General features: G+C 36.4%; 3 protein-coding genes across 13 annotated transcripts in view; 2 read left to right on the plus strand and 1 right to left on the minus strand.

Annotated features, from left to right (window-relative positions):
- Nucleotides 1–265: 265 nt before the first annotated feature.
- Nucleotides 266–4,221, minus strand: zgc:158398 (uncharacterized protein LOC568894 homolog). The gene is made up of 7 exons (XM_019080360.2): nt 4,084–4,221; nt 3,479–3,662; nt 3,168–3,402; nt 2,116–2,260; nt 1,890–2,040; nt 955–1,089; nt 266–752 (listed from the first exon to the last, which is right to left on the minus strand). The coding sequence occupies exons 2-7, from the start codon at nt 3,635–3,637 to the stop codon at nt 732–734; spliced, it is 846 nt and encodes a 281-aa protein (XP_018935905.1). The 5' UTR covers nt 3,638–3,662; nt 4,084–4,221; the 3' UTR covers nt 266–731.
- A 337-nt stretch (nt 4,222–4,558) lies between these two features.
- thoc5 (THO complex 5) lies at nt 4,559–17,302 on the plus strand. 10 transcript variants are annotated; one of them, XM_042753423.1, is made up of 22 exons: nt 4,559–4,697; nt 5,508–5,612; nt 5,727–5,783; nt 5,876–5,944; nt 6,892–7,035; nt 7,115–7,228; nt 8,071–8,168; nt 8,412–8,558; nt 8,638–8,752; nt 8,919–9,051; nt 9,145–9,222; nt 9,302–9,345; nt 9,430–9,529; nt 10,081–10,189; nt 10,282–10,383; nt 11,504–11,600; nt 12,251–12,362; nt 12,924–13,027; nt 13,143–13,230; nt 15,462–15,577; nt 15,668–15,861; nt 17,073–17,302. In XM_042753423.1, exons 2-22 carry the CDS (start codon nt 5,517–5,519, stop codon nt 17,134–17,136), a joined length of 2,181 nt encoding a protein of 726 aa, XP_042609357.1. In that variant the 5' UTR covers nt 4,559–4,697; nt 5,508–5,516; the 3' UTR covers nt 17,137–17,302. The 10 variants fall into 10 exon arrangements, with proteins under 10 accessions (XP_042609357.1, XP_042609359.1, XP_042609360.1 ...); XM_042753425.1 differs by having other exon boundaries at nt 5,876–5,938; XM_042753426.1 differs by having other exon boundaries at nt 5,727–5,777.
- Nucleotides 17,303–17,568: 266 nt separating this feature from the next.
- Nucleotides 17,569–20,547, plus strand: part of chid1 (chitinase domain containing 1) — a 9,605-nt gene continuing 6,626 nt past the window's right edge. The window contains exon 1 of one of the 2 annotated variants that reach the window (XM_042753434.1): nt 17,569–17,716. The gene's annotated coding sequence lies outside the window, so the exon portion shown is untranslated. Of the gene's footprint in view, nt 17,717–17,742; nt 17,888–20,547 lie in introns of those variants that run through there. The other variant, XM_042753435.1, reaches the window with a different exon arrangement.

Genomic DNA, 20,547 nt, shown 5'->3' on the forward strand with positions numbered 1-20,547 from the left:
TAATGTAAACACACAAGGCCAATGTAATACATTTCATACTTGGGTAAATTGTTAGTCTGAATAGATTCAAGATGATGTTTATTCTGTCCGTCTTTGAATTAGCTTTGTTTACTTCGAGATCTATCCACCAATTCCTGGCTGATGATTCGCCGTTGTGATAAAAAGTGTTTTTTTGTGAATTATTGTCAAAAGGTAAGTGTGTTTTGTATGTGAATTAAAAGACCAGAGCACTGAACACACCACCACTGAATAATGTCCAGACACCTTTACATTGCTCATATTCTCACAATGGAATATTTTAATACATGTTGTTTTTAGAAAAAATAACAAATGATGTACAATGAAATGCATTTAAATCAAATTCATATTGAAGATATTCATTCACGTGACATCAGGATAAGGCTTTCAATCATCTACCTTACTCTTGGAGTATAGTGTTATTATAACCACCAATCTCAGGTTTTGTTACGATTGTTAACACTTACATATCGTAGCGTAGTGCTGCAACCAAACATGAAATAAAGTTACATTTAGATCTATTCTGAGTGAATTGCATGCAGCCTGCATAACTGGTTGCAATTTTTGTAGCTGCACGAGACAAACATGTTGGGAATGGAAAGTTACTGTTGAATACCCAAATGCTTATTTCTTTCAGCAGCCGATGTCTTCATGCGTTCTGATGTTATGAAGTGCCAGGTCACTCTCAAATGTGGACGTTCTGCAGATTTTTCTCACTGGCACAGCAGCGATTCCTATGGATTATTTCAATTGTTTAAATGTTTTTAAAACAAACTGTATAATAAACCTCAGAAAACATGCCAATGCACACAAACCTGCATGCATTCTCAAGAAAAAATGCTAATCAAATGGAGTGTCATATACTAAATATTAAAGAGTTCTTTAGTAAATCAAGAGTACATTGGTAAGCTCTACAGTTCAAATCCATAGTACTACCTTTTGAAGGTCATTCCCCTGGTAAGAACGTGGCGAATGTGAAGAAAAAGCTCCGCAGAGACTCATGAGGACACAGATAACCAGCAGCGCAACACTAACCAGCAACAGGTGATACCTGCACAAGGCTTTTTCATCCTAGTCAAGCAATACAGAAGTGGAGAGAGAGGTTAGCTACATGTTGCTCATATGATGATGCTTCACAACTGACACTTACAAAACTTAATTGATCTAAATAGTGATACAGTAGAGCTGCTTTGCAGTTGAAATTGAATTTGTTGCACAGTTATTGAATGAATTTTACAACATTATTTTCCCATTTTTTTAAAGTGGAGCTGCTTTGAAACAATCTTTACACTCTTTAAAATACAGGTTCCAAAGGGGTATGCCACAGAAGAACCATTCGGTGAACAGTTCTTAAAAGAACCAATTTTTCTTAGTGTAAAGAACATCTTAATGGTTTAAAATACTTTTGAGCAATTCAAAGGTTCTACACTCCTAAATAAAGGTTCTTTACTGGTATCTGTGGTTCTATGAAGAACCTTGAACACCCATGGGACCTTTCTATTCCACAAAAGGTTAAAAAAGTTCATCACACTTTGAAAAAAAAAAATGGTTCTTTCCAAAACTGTTCACTGAAAGGTTCTTTGAGGGAACCAAAATGATTCTTCTTTGGCACTGCTGTGAAAACTCTTATTTGGAATCTTTATTTTTTAGACTGGCTCCTCGTGGAACCATTAGTTCCAACAAAACAGCTTTATTTTTAAGTGTGTATTGTATAAATCGCTATATAAATAAATGTGTCTTGAGCTTCACAGAAAGATAATTAGAATCTGAATCCCCATCATTCATGGTTTTACACATCCCCTGCTCTTTACGGGTTCAGTAATGAACTATTTAGCTGATTCTATCTGAATGAATGCATTGCGTGTGTCTACCTTGGTGAGCAGGACTGTCAGGTGTGGATCTGGTGTGAACTCCAGACTGAAGCAGTGTGGAGAATTGTGCTTGTATGCTTCTACAGCAACAGCCCTGACAGGTGAAGCGCTCTTGTCTTCGTTCTCTGTGACTGGGCATTCTGGAGGTGACCTGAAATATCAGTGAATTAGCTTGCAGGATGTTTGCGTCACTCAGAAATGGGTTGTGTATGTATAAGCTTCTCACGGCGTTTGAGGGAGAACGTGGGTCAGGGCTGTGAAATGAAGACAGGTCAGGGGTCGACTGCTCTGCGTCCCAGCAGGAGTTTGACTGTGGGTAATATCAGTGTGCAGGAGCAGAGATATATTGACGGATGCTTTCGCTGCAGCCCCTGTGACAGATTATGTAGGCATTAGTAGAAAGCAATGTCAGGAGACTAGCCAAAAGTACTTCAATCCTGTTGTTCAATACATTTTAATTTTTCCGCTCTATCACATATAATATATTACATATAAAATATTACATACAGTCACATTTAAAGAAAAAAAATAAACTCTATCACAAATAAAGTGAATAAATGTGAACCACACTACCACGGTTATAACTAAGTTATAATCAGGTTATAATTAATAAGGTGCCTGAGCTTCACCAGAACATATTTCTATAAGTTTGATATATGTGATATATTGATATTTGTGTGTGTGTGTGTATATATATATATATATATATATATATATATATATATATATGTATAGACTCCTATGTGCAGGTTCAGTCATTTCAAATGAAATGGCAATGAATAGATTCATTTCATTGAGAGTAAAGCGAAAATAACTGAACATAAAAATAGGAGGCTGAGAAAAATTATAATTTTAGAAGAAAATTTCAGATGCCACTTAGAGGCTTTTGCATCTGAATATATATATATATATATATATATATATATATATATATATATATATATATTACATAAGAATCTTGCCTTAGTAACTAACTGAAACAAGTTTCCATTGAAGCAAATTCACTTAGTACTTTGAAATAAGACAAAACAGAAATGAAAAATTTCAACTAAAATAAGTAGAAGCACTAAAATTACTAACTGGAAGTAAATAAAACCTTAAACTAAAATTAAAATGAATTAATCCTAAATAGAAATATTTATATAGTTATAAATAATATACTTATAAAAAACTAATTTCCCAAAAAAAAATTAAAATGAAAACTGAAAATATAAAAATAAAGGCTAAGTCAAAATGATAATAATAAATAATACTCAAATAACAGTCTCGTGCACAAACCTTTCATGCCCATCTGGCTGCCCAACATAGTGGCACTAATGGCAGTGTTATCTGGGACGTCCCCTATAAACACCAGCGGCACCAGTAACGAAACATGAGCGCTGCTTGTGGAAATATTTGTCCTATCTGAATGCTCCACCATCCGGGGAGAGTCTTCCTCCAGCGGTGCATCTGTGTCGTTCAGATGTGTGCAGAACTTAAAACCAGCGATAGAACCCAGAACCCGGTTCCAGTCCTAGAAAACAAGCCCATGAGTGAGGCTATAAATAACTGCAAAATCCAGGAACTACAGCAGTGATCATCATACTCACTACACTTATGTCAGGGTCCTTGATGTCGTGATTCTGAGAGTAAAGTCCAGTGCAGACGAAAGTTATGGAGAGGATCAGCAGACTGAGGAAGAACACAACCACAGGAGGGTGTCGAGATACCTGATCTCTCAGGTTAGACACAGGCCTCCACTTACCCATGATGCACCAGGAGTAAAGACACCACCTAAGAGGTTTAAACCATGCCAAATATGTAATGCCTATATTTAGATTGGAATACTACCTTAATACTTAAAAGAATAGCTCTTCCAAAAATGGAAATGTTCAGCAAATTATACATACATACACACATATATATATATATATATCTATATATATATATATATATATATAAATATATATATATATATATATATATTTAGTGTGTACTCTATACATTTTAACATATGTAGTATATAGACTGCATCTAGTTCTATCTGGGTTCTTCATGAACGCTGAAAAATGTGCTTACCGTGCTGCATACTGTATATAGTAATGTATGTCAGAATGTCATTGAGACCCTTACTAAACTCATGGTTGCATGAAGTACGAACAGTTTGGTCTAATTCATGCCTTGACCGTATTATAAAGTTTAACCCATTACTTACCTTTAATTACGTTCATTTAATCAGCAAGTAGAGACGTGTCACTGACCAGGCTGAAATGTAGTTTGTCATGTAAACATGTGACGCAAGCAACTTCCTCGCAGGTGGGTTTCCTTCCAGACAGCGTTGATTCCAAAATAAAAGTCCGGCGGCGAAGATGCACACGTTACAAATCTAAAATGTTAGATTTGAATTAAATCAAATAAACTCTGTGTTTTGTGCAACATATCATAAGGAGTGTAATTTTAAAGTAATTAAAACAGAATTAAACGCTGTATGTGTTTGCTATACATTTATACAGAAGGGGAAAAAACATTAATTAAAGCATTAATAAAATCAAATTGTATGAAATTAAATTCGTCTGTTTAAATTAAATTAAATGTATGTGTGCTGGGTTTCTGGTACTGTTTTTTTTTATTTTTTTATAAAGAATTCATATTTTCGCTTGAACCGTCATGTCGTATTGACAGATCTTTTATTATTAAGGCAGAAAGCGGAAGTGCTGTGTGTTGTTTCCTCCTGCGGTCTGCCGTGCTCACTCCTGCTGTATGAATTAGACCTTCGTGAACGATTAAATTCATATTCAGATATTTAAATTGGATAAAAGCTCTTGAAAGGTGAGATTTTATGCTTTCGTGGTTATCGCTGCGTCTTGTTTAAACCCAACATGATGCATATCGTGTGTTTAAATCAACCTACCGTTACTTTAATGAGAAGCTAACCTGCTAGCACAGTTTAGCACAGTCTACCGAACTGTGAATATATAATTTACTAAACTAATATTTCATTAAGAAACGTGCAGTCTGTATTTGATATTTAAAACACGTTTGACTTCTTACTCAAGGCAGATAAGTGTTATTTTAGCATTGTTTATATGCTTGTATGCTGTTAATATTTTGAATTACCTTTTACTGTCAATGTTTTCATTTTTAAAAGTTTTAGTTTTGACGTTTTTAATAGTTTTTTCTATTTAGCTTTAAATTATATTATTTAATAAAAATAGCAAATTTATATATAAATAGTCTGTGTGTTAAATAATGAGTAATTTAGAAACGAATTCTTCATTTTTCTTTTTATTGTTCATAAAATGTAATGATAGTAATCTATGTTTTGACGTTTTTATTATTATTTTTTAACATCTGTATTTAGCTTTAAATTATATTTATTAAAACATGAACTTGTATAAAAATATTCTGTGTGAAAATAATGAGTAACTTAGAAATGAACTCTTCATTTTCCCTTATTGTTTATAAAATGTTATGATCATAATATATAACAGCTTTTTTTTTTCTATGAGAGAAAATTTCTGTTTGGAGGAGACTGGAGACTGTTAAAAATACAATGAATCAAATCCATGTAGACAACTGACAATATAATTTTAAATCAGGGCGTCTGATCTGATTTATGATCATTCTGACATCTTTCAGTTTTCAGTCATGTCCTCCGACGCTGTGAAGAAGAGAAAGCCGAAGGTCGTCCGAAACGAAGCAGGAACTCCAGAGACCAAGCGAAGTCGAGCAGAAGGCGATCAGGTGAGCAGCTCTGATCTGAAACACACCGCTTGTGTGTGATGTGATTGTGTAGCAGAGCGGTCCATTAACCCTCCATCATTCTTCTTTTCTAATAACTCCGATGTCCGTGTGCAGCTGAGTGCAGTCAGTTCACATGTCGAGTTCAGGAAGGTCAGGTTGAGGCAGGTGCAGGTACCATCCAGCATGTTTGGCTTCAGATGTCTTTCTTTCATGAGTTGTGTTCAGATGAGTTTCAGTGAGCAGATATGGTGATGTGTACGTAGGTCACGTATCCAGCCGGACCTCATCTTATCGGACAGAGGAAGCTGATTACAGCAAAGAATCAGGTTCCTGTGAGATCTCTCTCTCTCTCTCTCTCTCTTTCTCTCTGACAGCTGAAGGGTCCAAAATGAACACTTATCAAGCAAGCAATATGAATAAAAATCATAATTTACCCATTTTACGTACAAATTGGAAGGGATAATGTAGAATATAAAAATGCTATTCTGCTTGAAAGTTAAAAAAATAATTCTGAACTCCATGTGTTTACACATTTTAGACATTCAGCCACCATATAAAGAGTTAATTGTAATAACTGTAACTATTGATTTATTTAACAGTTGTCATTATTGTTATACGTATATAGTTTAGCATCATTCTAACTAAAAAATACTTGTTTTAAATGTGTAACATTGATTTATAATATTGGTTTATGTAATGTACTATATAAGATATAGTAAGTAACAATAATAATATAATTGTAATAAACAATTTTAACTTAATATTGCTTTATATTAATAAAATATAAATGAATATAAAAAAATAAATAGTTAAATTCAAAATGGCCAAAAGTCAACATGTTGTTTAATGTAATTATAACAAATAATAATAAAATTATGAATAATAATAATGGCAATAATAATAATAATTATTATTATTACAAGTGTTTTAAAGTATATAATATTAATTCATTTATATAAAATATAATAATAATTGTTATAAAAAGATTTGCCGTAATTGCCAAATCACAATCAATTACTCCAGAGAGCTGTGTAATTTAACATAAATTAAAATAATTTTGGATCCCATTAAATCATAAATAAATAAAATTTTGGATTTCCTGTTCAGCTCAGTCGACACCTTTTCTGTTGCACTTTTGGGTGAGGAGGGTCACATCTCACAGTTTTGTAGTCTCATCCCATTAGAAAGTATTGTTATTGTGTTGTTAGCTCACAGCTGTTAGGCAGGCTCGTGTGTGTGAGTGTGTGTTGTCTGGTCACTCAGTATGTGTGTTCCTCAGGAGGTCCGTGTGTATAATGAGGAGGTGGAGTTGGAGGACAGGGACCCGCAGCAGGACTACATGCTGTATAAGGACACGTGTGCCGATCTGGCCAAACTGATGGCAGAAATACAGGAGCTGAAATCCAGTGGCGCCAAAGTCGGAGTATGTTTCACTTTTACCATGTGTCAAAAACTGGAAGTGAACGAGTGAATGATGCTGACATTTGCTTTATGCATCCTAGAGTGTAGAGATCGAGGAGAGACACAGACAGTGCAGCGTTCATTTCATCACTCTGAAGAAACTCAACCGCCTGGCGCACATGCGGCTGAAGAAAGGCAGAGATCAGACACATGAGGTAAACACACAGGTTCTGAATGGAACACAAGTGTACTTCAGACTCCAGTATGCATGCAGCAATTAAAATTTAATGCAGTTGTATGCTACATTGTTCTTGCATTTTTTTTATATTTATTGGATTTGTATGTATTTTTTTTGCTTTTTTTTTATAGTTTTTGTATTTTTTATTTAGTTTTTTGGTAGATTTTTTTATATTTGATATTTTTTTTTTTTTTTGTAATTTTACACTTTTGTCATTTTTATTAGTTTTTTTTTAAATATGTTTTTTATTATTTCAGTTAGTTGTTGTAATTTTAATACTTAATTCAGTTACTTGCCAAGGGATCATCGCTAATTTTCTCTTATTAAGTTTTTCATATAATAATTAGATTTTTATCTCAGCTTTATTTCTGTTAACAATCAAGTTAAAACAATTAAAACAATTTCTGTTTTACTAGTTAACAATAACTAGGGGTGCACGATAAATATCGGCCGATGATTAGTGCGCATCTCGTCAGTAAAGCCGGTTCTCTAATCAGAGGTAAATTCCATCAGTTGCGTGAATGCACATAGACCAGCAGTTACTACACAGAGCCATTGTTAACTGACAAGCTGCGCAAATTCACGTTCATTATCAGCATGGATTTGCGCAGCTTGTAGAGAACCAGCTTTACTGACGAGATGCGCATTAATCATCAGCTGATATTTTATCGTGCACCCCTAAAAATAACAACACTTGACAATTTTGCATATGCAAATTTGCATTCCATGCCTTGTATACATTCGATGCCTAGTGCTTTATTTGAATTTGTGTTTAGATTTTTTAACATGCTTTAACAAACAACGATCCTCTGTCCACAGGCGAAGCAGCGAGTGGATGTTCTTCATTTGCAGCTGCAGAATCTGTTGTATGAGGTCATGCACCTGCAGAAAGAGATCAGCAAATGTCTGGAGTTCAAGTGAGTTTTACAGCGCATTTGCAAGCCTTGAAATCTTTTTCTAATCAGGCTCAGCTCTAAAAATATTTAATATTTGGGCAGTATGCAGTTATTTATTTTATTTTTTAATTTAATGATTTATTTGATTTATTGGGATGTTTAAGAATTTTTTAATTTTTTTTTATTTTTTTTTTTTTTTTTTAAAAACTTTAAGATATTTAATCTGCTAGAATACTATTGCATTATGATTGTTCTTTGTTTCAGGTCTCAGCATGAGGAGATCGAGTTGGTCAGTGAAGAGGAGTTTTTTCAGGAGGCTCCGGCCGAGATTTCACGTCCTCACGTCACTCGTGATGACAACCATCAGCTCACGCTCGCCCGCCTGGACTGGGAACTGGAGCAGAGGAAGAGGTAACACCCCACCCTCCATAAACCTCTAATACCTCTAAATCCTGACCAATTGATAAGATGTTGTTGTCCCATGATGCAGGCTGGCGGAGCAGTATAAGATGTCTCTGGCTAGAAAGGAGAAGATCCAGAAAGCCATTGAGCAGAAGAGAGAATATCTCAGCAGCCTTCAACCTGGACTGCAAAACATCATGCAGGTGAAACCCTAGTTTTGCATATATACAACAATACCGGTAAAAAGTTTGTTTAAGAATTTTTAATGTTTTTGAAAGTCTCTTATGCTCACCAAGGCTGCATTCATTTGAATAAAAACAGTAATACTTTTAAATAAAATAACTGTATTTTTCCCTTTCTTTCTCACAGGCGTCTCTCCCAGTGCAGGAGTATCTGTCGATGCCGTTCGAGCAGATGCAGAAGCAGGCAGAGGTCGCCCGTCACCTGCCGCCCCCTCTGTACGTGCTGTTGGTCCAGGCGGCTGCATACGGACAGGCTTGCGGTAAGACTTACATCTTCACTCTCAGCGGCGCCTGTAAGACCTTGCGTTTCTGATGAATCCTGGTTTATGAGATCATGCAATTATGAATTTCAGACAAAACCCTGTCTGTGAACATCAGCGGAGACGTGGATGAGGCCAAAGCTCTCTCCAGACGGCCGGAGGACTCTCAAGGTACCTCTGTGTGTCGTCTTTAAGAGTTAAAGGTGTGTGTGATCAGTGGGGTCTTATATTTCATGTGTCTTTGTCTCAGAGGATGAAAGTGATTCAGACGCTGAAGAAGAGCAACAGAACACGGTCCGATTCTTTTATCTTCTTCTCCAGTTCATTAGCTTGTAGTTTGTGTGCTAATTCACTCATTTTCGATCTCTTTCTGTGCAGAAGCGCCGGCGGGCGACTGTAGGTGTTCAACTGGAAGACAAGCGTAAAGCGATGCTGAGACGCCACCCTCTCTCGCTCTGTGTGGACCTAAAGTGTAAAGGTGTGTGAAATTCAATGAATTTCAGCACTAATTCAAATTTTCTATTTGAAATAGTGCTGTCAAACGATTAATCACATCCAAAATAAAAGTTTTTGTTTACATAATATTATGTATGTGTACTCTGTATATATAAATACACACACATACAGTATATATTTTGAAAATGTGAACATTTTAATAAATTTTTTATTTATATTGTATATAAATATATTTAATATATAAACATAACATTTTTCTTAAATGTATACATGCATGTGTGTGTTTTTATATACATAAATACACACAGTACACACACATATATTTTGTAAATAAAAACTTTTATTTTGGATGCGATTAATCGCAATTGAGCACTAATTGTAATATATTTTAAAATGACATTTATTCCTGTGATCAAAGCTGAATTTTCAGGATCATTACTCCAGTCTTCAGTGTCACATGATCCTTCAGAAATCATTCTAATACACTGATTTGCTGTTTAATTAGCTTCTTTTTCTTAAGTTTTACTGTAGTTAGTCATTTTTAACCGTACTAATTGTATTATCTCTCTCCAGACGGCAGCGTCCTGCATCTGTTTTTCTATTATCTCATGAATCTCAACATTCTGACTGTGAAGACCAAGGTTTCCACCGCTACGGATCTGTCTGGGGCAGTCAGTGCTGGGTCAGTACAGCAGCACCAAAATCAAACCTATTTCAACTTACACAGTCAGCGCAGTTGTTTGTTGTCTAACACCATTTACGTGTCTGACACAGAGAGCTGCTGAACTCGGAGAGTCTGCTGAACTGTCTTTACGCGTCTGATCACGGCAAAGAGACACCCAACCCTGCCAACCGCTACCAGTTTGATAAAGTCGGGTAAGACCGACGTCTCTAATTTATTACTATTAATATCACTGAAGATTGAGTAATACTGACATAATAAGAAGAAATTAACTAAATGATATAAGGCGACAGATTTAGTGCTTATGTTTTTTTTTTTTTTTTTTTTACTAGATTGGTGTTATATATAATGTATATACTAGGGCTGTCAAAAAAAGAAATCGAATTCCGAATATTCGTTGAACTTCAATTAAAAATCTGTAGCACATGAGATGCTGTTGTTGCATTTTAATGTTTTTGTTAGCCTTTGTAGTTGAAGCCACTAGATGCGGCGCTGCTATCACTGTTGCATCTATCACTGTTGCACACGCGTCTCGCACAAGAGAGCTGCATGTTTAGAAAGCCATGTAAAATTAATATAATGCATCTATCACTGTTGCACAAGAGACTTTTTAGGTGAGTTTTTTTTCCCCATCCCTCTGCAACTCGTGTTTTTAAATGAAAAATGTACTCTGTGTGATTGGCTTTCCGGCCTTTGTATTGAACTATGCATAAATACATCATGCTTTGTTTATAGTTGTTTAAGCAACTTAAATATAATTGGTTTATAAACATTCATTTAAACATTATGCACTTTTTTCACAGATCTTCATGTTATCTTATGCTTTGAATAAACATGCATTAGTAATATTTTGCTCAATGTGCCCTCTGTGTGGCCCCAGAAAAGAAAGCCAAAGCTTTTCTTCACCCTAACTGAAATTATGCATTTTAAAATGGAATATAATTCGAATTTTGATAATATTTAAGTAAAAAAAAATCGAATTTAGTTTTTAAGCCATTTTGACAGCCCTAGTATATGCTATAAAGCCATTTTGACAGCCCTATATATAGATATACTATATATATATATAGTATATATATATATATATATATATATATATTTAGCTTTTTAATATATTTGAAAAATATTAAATAATTGCGTATAATAATTATTAAACTATTTTTAAAATGATTTTTTTTCTTTCAGATTTATTGGTATTTTGATTGTTTTAATTTATACTACTGTGAATGTGTCAAGAAAAATCCTTTGCTTTTGATATTGCATTAAGTAATTAAAAAAAATCTAAAATAAAATAAAATGTACATTTCTGTGCAGAATCACTACATTTGCGGATTATGTGTCAGATCTCGGACATCCGTATGTTTGGGTGCAGAAACTGGGTGGCCTGCAGTTCTCGTCTGATGGTGCACAGGTGTGTGTTGCTTTAGAAATGTTTGAGTTATGTTTAGCTTAAATTGAAGCAGAACATCTAAATGTCATATCTTCCTCAATTTTGTTTTCTATTACAAATATTTAAGCATCCTTAAATCGAGATGCAGAGTTACTTGCAAAGGAAAAGATATGAAATTTGGTTTTCTGAGAAATTAAGCAAAACTAAGTGAGTTTATGTTTAAGGCAAGAACAAATACCTGTCTGTGGGGCACGAAAGCTTGTTTTTCTTTAAATGAAGTTGAAGCTCATTTCCAGATATTTGTTCTTATTCTTCAACAGAATGTCATTTTGCTTCATAATACATCTTGATTTAAGAGTCTTTAGACATTTGCACTGGAAATCAAGACAAAAATAATGAGAAAGGACGTCACTATTTCAGTGTGATCAGGAGTAAAACTTATTTCCACATTCCTAGCTAAGCTAAATGAATCAAAAAGTAATGGAGGTCTGTTGAAAGATGTATTTGCAGGCTTTGAAGTGGTTCTCATTGTTTAGATCCCTAGATATTTAAATATAGAAGTCGTCTGAAATTAACCTTTATGAAACTTGCAGAAAACTTCAAAATAAACTTTATTACTGACATCAGTGAAAAGTGGGCAGAATTGAAATGTGATGGAGTGTTTGTTTCAGTCGGAGCTGAGGGGCAGCGCTCTGAGCGCCAGTCACATGGAGAAGACCATGAAGCTGCTGCGAGGAAGACTGCAGGCCCGACTGGCCCTACACAAACAGTTCAGCTCGCTGGGTATGAGACGCTCACATGTTCACTGTGTATCTTGTGTTGCTTTGCAGTTACTGAGGTTTCTATGTGTTTGATTGTTAGGCGGTTGCAGAGGAATTCTGGGTATTTGTCTGGTGGTTGTTTACTGGTCAACAAATTCAACAATCCATATTTAGAAACAAGATATCCCAAGGATAAATTCAGAAGATGTGTATTTAATCAATAAATATGCATTATTATATATTTACCCTACATAAAAATATGAGGCAGCAAAACACTTTTTTCATTGATAATAATGAGAAATGTTTCTTGAGCAGCAAATCAGCTCATTAGAATGATTTCTGAAGATCATGTGACACTGAAGACTGGAGAAAAATACAGCTTTGATCACAGGAATGAATTACGTTTTATATATAATATATTCAAATAGAAAGCAGTTCTATAATATTTCACATTATTACAGTTTTTACTGTATCTTTCGTCAAATAAATGCAGCCTTAATAAATATAATAACTGAACCATGATGCTGTTGAATGCTGCTGTCTGTTTAGTTTTTTGCGTTAACAATACAGTGTTCTGTTCCAGAGCACAGCATCATTCCCGTCTCCAGCGAGTGCCAGCATCTGTTTCCTGCTAAAGTGGTTTCCGGTCTCACGCGCTGGACCATGATGAGCTACCAGGAATTCACTGTGCGTTTCTTCCAGTCTGGAAATACTTTTTCACACTGACATCATGGGCAAGCCTAGTACAAATTTGGTTCTTGAGTTAAAATCAGTGCCTCAAAGTCTGGTTCTTGTTGAACAGGAGCTGGGCTTCGTGCAGCATGTGTTGAAGGCCGGTCTGGTGTGTGAGACGGATCTGTTCTTCATGGCGGTTGTGGAGAGAGGAACAGGTGGGAATTGTGCTCTTGTGTCAGACTCTTCACTGTCGACATTTTCAGTTTGAAGTTTTAGCATATTGTGGCCTAAAATCACACACTTAGAGAGGAAGAGACCATCTGACTGACATCCACAGTGTTTGTGATGTTTAGGGTGGCGGGTGAATCTGAAATCCATAATATCTCATTTACTTGCTACTCTAGAATGTCAAACCAAAGTCTTGAACATATTTCAGAGCAGTGTTTTTATTGTTAACAAACTTTTCTAAAACTACAACTAAATCTGGTAAAACTAGGGATGTAACGATTCACTCAAATTCACGATTTTGATTTCACGATTCGATTTTCTCACGATTTTGAGATTGAAGACATTTTACAGTAAATTAAAAGGTGTTGTCTTATTAGGCTATGGTGAAATTTAAATATAGCGAAACTAAATTGAAATTTTAAAACAAACCCCAAATCAAACAAGTTACACAAATAAAATAAATATCTTAATATGAACAAACTAAGGCTTTGTCTGTGCTCTTTCCATTTTAAATTAGAGGCAACCACTGCATTTTAATCATGATCCAAACTAAGATGCTGCATAGATGCAACATGAGCAGTTTTTAATCTAAATTAGATTGTGTAATTTCGTAATGTGAAGCAAAAACAGAATGGACTTTAGTTTTGTGAAATTTTTAATATATATTAGATTTTTTAATTTAGCGGCAGACGCAGATTCACTCTCTGCCAGCAGGTGTCGCTTTTGAACAGCAATGATACAGTGTTTCCTTGGTTACCACTGTAAACAAAACAGTGCTGAGCTTACTATTTTAATATGCACTGTTCAGAGGCAAGATGAAAAGATTTTCAACCGGCTCGCGGTTAATCGTTACATCCCTAATTAAAACATTTTATTAATTGAAATAAAATATTAATATTAGGTGCAAAAAAATTTAACTGTAAAAATCTTGCATTGCTTTATCGTAATTATCATAAATTGCCACAAATTAAACTAAAACCATATAAATATGTAATGTTCTGCTCTATTGCTTGAATTTACAATTGTAAAAATGGGGTCAGATTATATTGTGTGCGAGCTTTGAGTGTTTAAAAAGATGAGACAGACAACAGTGTTAAAAGTGAAAATCAAATATGTATTTGCAATATAAATATTATAATAAAATGATAAATTACACATTATAATTCATAATATAATAAAAAGTTTCTTTATTTCAGCTATTTAAACTAAATAAACTACAACCAAAAACTATATAGACGTATTAATAATGAATAACAATAAAAATGGGAAAAACAAACCGAAAAAATCAAAGAAAATTTTCTAATTGAAACTGAAAAAAAAAATGTAAAAATAAAACCTAATAAAGAATATTAACGAAATATTAAATTATAACAGTATATCATTGATACTAAACAAAAACACTTAAGTTAACAACTTTATTAATCCAACAAGGGGCAATTGATATGTAAAAATTTAGTTATTTTACATAACAAAATTACTAAAACTTTAAAATTAAAATTAAAACAGCAAATATAAAAATACCAAGAAACTATAATGGTATATTAATTGTATTAAAAATAACACTGTCAACTAAACGAAAATTAAAATAAATTTTAATAAAACGAAATAATTTTAAGTAGAAGCACTAAAATTACTAGAGCTACAGCTGAAATAAAAATTAAAGCTAAATAAAACATTAAAAAATAAATGAATAAAAATGACAAAAGCACATAATTATTAAAACTTAAACTAAAAAGAAATAAAGCTTAGTGCTGTCAAATGATTAATCGCATCCAAAATAAGTTTTTGTTTACATAATATATATGAGTGTACTGTTTATATTTATTATGTGTATATATAAATACACAATATATTTATATATAATATAAATGTAAATACATGTAAATATTCTCAAAATGTATACAGTATGTGTGTGTGCTTATATATATATATATATATATATATATATATATATATATATATATATATATATATATATATATATACACACACATATACACAGTACACACATGTGAACAAAAAGGTTTATTTTGGATGCGATTAATCATTTGACAGCACTCTATTCAATAGATATAAAAAAAAATTCTAATATTGTATAAACATTACTAAAGTAACAGTATTTCAGAGATTCAGTGACATGAACATCATAAACCCCATCATAAATACCACAGTCATGGTAATGTCTGATGATATAATTGTGTCTGTGGTTCTCTCTCAGCTCGTCTGTTGGCTGCTGTGGTGTTGAACCCACGTTACCCTGAGGTCATGCCGCTCTTCTCTCTCTCTCTGCACTGGAAAGGAGAGCGCAGCGGGCGCACTGAGGATAACCTGCGGGTAAGAGCCTCACCGCTGCAGGGTGTGCAGAGCTGCTCGGGTATTCAGTGTGAAATTGTTTTGTAAACGCTGTGGTTGTCATGTGATCAGGCGATGGAGAGTGAGGTGAACGTGTTCCGGGCCGAGCTGCAGGGGCCACGTCCGGGTCTCCAGCTCCTGACCAATCAGATCCAGCGCTTGTGTTTTTTTTTTGTTTCTCTCTTTGTGTGTGTGAGTCAAGTGTGTGATGGCTCTGAGGGACCAAGGGAGTTTCCCAGAGAGAAGATGTGCTTGCGTACTGCCAGGTAACACACTAGACCTGCTTCACATACATCGAGGAACAAAACAAAATGGTTGTTTGCTGGAAGTTAACAGTGTAACCCATTTTATTTCACTAATGTGGTGCATTTTCGAATGAAACTTAACTGTAAATGACATCATTTGTCATATTTAAACAAAATACAGGCATTTTCCCAGTCATATGATATGCATTGATACATTGTGCACATTAAGCAATGCTTGTTTTTAGAAATAATTTTAAATTTTGATTTCATGATAACATTGAGTTGTATTTAACCCAGAATATTAATATCTTCAAGAAACTGCTAAAAACACCTCTTCCATCTTTATTTGACCCTCTAACTCTAGCACTCTCTATTCTAATTTTGTTTCATCTATTTGTTGACTTGACCCTCTAACTCTAGCACTCTCTATTCTGATTCTATTGGATCTATTTGTTGACTTGACCCTCTAACTCTAGCACTCTCTATTCTAATTCTATTGGATCTATTTGTTGACTTGACCCTCTAACTCTAGCACTCTCTATTCTAATTCTGTTTCATCATTTTCTTGACTTGACCCTCGAACTCTAGCACTCTCTATTCTAATTCTATTGGATCTGTTTGTTGACTTGACCCTTGAACTCTAGCACTCTCTATTCTAATTCTATTGAATCTATTTGTTGACTTGACCCTCGAACTCTAGCACTCTCTATTCTAATTCTATTTCATCTATTTGTTGACTTGACCCTCGAACTCTAGCACTCTCTATTCTAATTCTATTGGATCTATTTGTTGACTTGACCCTCAAACTCTAGCACTCTCTATTCTAATTCTATTTCATATATTTGTTGACTTGACCCTCTAACTCTAGCACTCTCTATTCTAATTCTATTTCATCTATTTGTTGACTTGACCCTCAAACTCTAGCACTCTCTATTCTAATTCTGTTTCATCTATTTGTTGACTTGACCAATTCGTTTTCTGCTAACTGATATATATATCAGTTAGCCTAATGCAAAAACTTGCATATTATTTGCATTATTTGCATATTATTTGCATATTATTGTTCTTTTGATTTTGATTGCTTCCATTGTCCTCGTTTGTAAGTCGCTTAGGATAAAAGCGTCTGCTAAATGACTAAATTTAAATGCAAATGAATATAGTGAATAATTTCCATGTTTTCTGGTGGATACAAATATGTGGTGTTCATGTGAAATCTCAATTCGTTCTCTCAGGGGTCCCAGTCGTCTGAAGCCCTTCAAGTACAATCATCCTCAGGGCTTCTTCAGTCACCGCTGAATCAGGACCGCAGGACGAGCGAGGCTGTTTTAGTGTTATTAGCAGGGACTGAAAGCCCTCTCTCATTTTCTTTCATCTACCTTTTATCTCTATTTTTTTCTCCTGTGTTTCTCTGTATGCTCATATAATGTGAATTAGAAAATAAACACTGATTTTGATTAGAAAATCTGCCTGTTTTCTCAGCTGTTTGATGATTCCAGCTTTTTGTGGTATTATTTTATATTTTACCATTTTTATTGTATTTATATTTTCGATTATTTTATTATATAATTATTCACACAATCATAGGCATATAAACATACTGTATATATACATTTGTGTGTGTATACACATTTTTTATATGCATGCATTTGCATATTTTATACATACATTAGTAGTTTTCATAGAAACTATACGAAATAATTTGTTCAGCTTTATCGTGAAGAATTTGTTAGAGACTCTTGTTTTGAAAACTGCAGCGGTTCGGGGTCACGTGACTGTAAATGCACACAACAGTCCGTCAAACCTGAGTGTCCACATCATCTCTGCGGAAGATCATGAACATTTATATCGCAGAGTAAGCACATTAGACACATATCGGGTGAGTGATTGGATTTACTGCAGGGGATAAAATCGACACTTTTTAATTTTGTCCCTCTCGTGTTAAAACTGCAGCACAGGTGCATTTAATGCTGCATTTGAGACTCGCATTATTACAGATCCAGGCGATTCAGAAAAAAAACATACATTTTTTAAATTAATACTGTGGTAAGTCAAGTCAAGTCAAGTCTGCTTTATTGTCAATTCTTCCACATGTACAGTACATACATACAGAGAATCGAAATTGCGTTACTCTCAGACCCCCGGTGCATACAGATAACACATAACAGTAGAGCCTAAAAATCTCGATCAGATATAAAAATAAAGATTAAAAACTATACAATAAGGGAATGTAAAAAAGACATAATAGAAAAAATAAAATAAAAATAAGGTTAAATAAAAGCAGCGCAAGGCACATGGCAGATAGAGTGCAAACCAGTGAAACAAACAGTGCAGATAAAAATTCTTTTTAGTGCATAAAAAAAATATCTTATTCAGTCTGATTAAAAGTGACAAAGTGACAAAGGGCTCTCAGAGCAGTTCATTTTATTAAACTGACTGATGAGGAGGTAGAATGATGTCAGATCCATGGTGAATGATGTGGTAGTGAGCAGACCACTGCTGCACAAAGTGACTGGTGCATGACATTCGTATGTTAGAAAGTGAGGGGGGGTGGAAGGACCTGGGGAGGGGGGGGGGACCTGGGGATGTGGGGGGGGGGGGGGGTGGGGGGGTTCATAGTTCAGTGGTGCCTGAGGCAGAAGAGGGACGGGGGGGTAAGTTCGGGAGCGAGTTCAGCTTCCTGACAGCCTGATGGATGAAGCTGTCCTTCAGTCTGCTGGTCCTGGCCTGGAGACTCCGCAGTCTCCTCCCTGATGGGAGCAGATGAAGAAGCTGTGTGACGGGGTGAGTGGGATCACCTGCAATGCAGAGGGCTTTCGAGTGAGACGGGTTCCATAAATGTCCCTGGAGGGAGGGGAGAGAGAGACACCAATGATCTTCTCAGCTGCTCTCACTATGCGTTGCAGAGTCTTCCGGCAGGACGCGTTGCAGGCGCCATACCACACAGTGATGCAGCTGGGTCAGAATGCTCTCGATGGTGCCTCTGTAGAAGGTGTACATGATGGGGGGTGGCGGCTCTGGCTCTCCTCAGTTTGCGGAGGAAGTAGAGACGCTGTTGTGATTTCTTGGCCAGTGCTGCGGTGTTGTCGGTCCAGGAGAGGTCCTCTGTGATGTGCACACCCAGGAACTTGGTGCTTCTCACTCTCTCCACAGTCGCACCGTTGATGGTCAGAGGAACATGCTGAGTGTGCGCTCTCCTGAAGTCCACAACAATCTCCTTCGTCTTCTCCACGTTCAGAGAGAGATTGTTGTCACTGCACCACCCGGCCAGGCGGCTCACCTCGCTCCTGTAGTTTGTCTCATCTCTGTTGCTAATGAGACCCCACCACAGTCGTGTCATCCGCAAACTTAATAAAGAGGTTGGAGTGTGTGACGGTGTGCAGTCGTGGGTCAGCAGAGTGAAGAGGAGGGGGCTCAGCACACATCCTTGGGGGGCCCCAGTGTTCAGTGTGATGGTGCTGGATATGTTTGCTGCCGACCCGTACTGCCTGAGGTCTTCCAGTCAGAAAGTCCAACAGCCCGTTGCACAGCGAAGTGTTGAGCCCAGCTCGACCAGTTTGTGAATGAGCTGTGAGGGATGATTGTGTTGAATGCTGAACTGAAGTCTATGAACAGCATTCTGACGTATGAGTCTTTTTCCTCTAGATGTGTGAGTGCTGAGTGGAGGGTAGTTGAGATGGCATCATCGGTCAACGGTTGGACCGATATGCAAACTGGAATGGGTCCAGGGAGGGGGGGAGGGCAGACTTGATGTGGTGCATGACTAGCCGTTTGAAGCACTTCATGAGGATGGGAGTAAGTGCAACAGGACGGTAGTCATTGAAGCATGATGGAGATGGGCTTCTTCGGGACTGGAATGATGGTGGTAGCTTTGAAGCATGTGGGAACACAGCTTGACTAAGTGAGAAGTGAAAATGTCTGTGAAGACATCAGTGAGTTCTGCTGCACAGTCTCTCAGTACAGGAATATTGTCAGGACCCAGAGCTTTGCGTGCGTTGATCCTGCTGAAGGATCTCCTCACACTGTCCGGGGTCAGCATCATCACCTGGTCACTGGGAGTAGGTGGAGTCTTCTGTGCAGTGGAGCTGTTTTGTGCCTCAAAGCGAGGCGAAGAAGGTGTTCAGCTCGTTCAGCAGAGAGATGTTGCTGTCCACAGGTCCGCTGTGGGGGCTTGTAGTCCGTAATGGTCGGATCCCCTGCCACAGGCTCCGAGTGTCTCTGCTGTCGCTGAATTGGGGCTATCCTCTGGAGTACTGTCTCTTAGCCTCTCTGATGCCGCAGCGGGATAGGTTGGCCCTGGCTGTTCTCAGGCCCCCCTCGTCTCCAGCTCTGAAGGCAGCGTTCCGCGTCTCCAGGAGTCTGTAGACTTCCCCTGTCATCCACGGCTTCTGGTTGGCCCGGACAGTAATGGTTTTTGTGACTGTTACATCCTCAATACACTTGGTGATGTAGGCAGTGACAGTCTCCGAGTACTCCTGGAGGTCAGTGGAGTTATTATAAGTGGCAGCCTGCTTAAACCATATTCCAGTCAGTTGTATCAAAGCAGTCCTGAAGAGCCTCAGACGATCCTTCTGGCCACACTTGAATCTGTTTCTGAACTGGTTTGGCGACTTTTAACGAGCGGTCTGTATGCAGGCATTAGCATGACAGTGATGTGGTCTGAGCGGCACCGAGGTGGGGGAGGGGGAGGGCTTTGTAAGCTCCTCTCTG

The sequence above is a fragment of the Cyprinus carpio genome, chromosome B25 (genome assembly GCF_018340385.1).
Source record: "Cyprinus carpio isolate SPL01 chromosome B25, ASM1834038v1, whole genome shotgun sequence".
In the NCBI taxonomy this organism is placed as follows: domain Eukaryota; kingdom Metazoa; phylum Chordata; class Actinopteri; order Cypriniformes; family Cyprinidae; genus Cyprinus; species Cyprinus carpio.

Coding starts and splice junctions, on each gene's coding strand:
- thoc5 (XM_042753423.1), top strand. CDS start 5,517: ATGTCCTCCGACGCTGTGAAGAAGAGAAAGCCGAAGGTCGTCCGAAAC. Junction 8,169..8,411: donor AGCAAATGTCTGGAGTTCAA/GTGAGTTTTACA, acceptor TCTTTGTTTCAG/GTCTCAGCATGAGGAGATCG. Junction 11,601..12,250: donor TCTCGTCTGATGGTGCACAG/GTGTGTGTTGCT, acceptor TGTTTGTTTCAG/TCGGAGCTGAGGGGCAGCGC.
- zgc:158398 (XM_019080360.2), bottom strand. CDS start 3,637: ATGGGTAAGTGGAGGCCTGTGTCTAACCTGAGAGATCAGGTATCTCGA. Junction 2,261..3,167: donor CAGCCAGATGGGCATGAAAG/GTTTGTGCACGA, acceptor AATCTGTCACAG/GGGCTGCAGCGAAAGCATCC. Junction 2,041..2,115: donor CACGTTCTCCCTCAAACGCC/GTGAGAAGCTTA, acceptor CTGATATTTCAG/GTCACCTCCAGAATGCCCAG.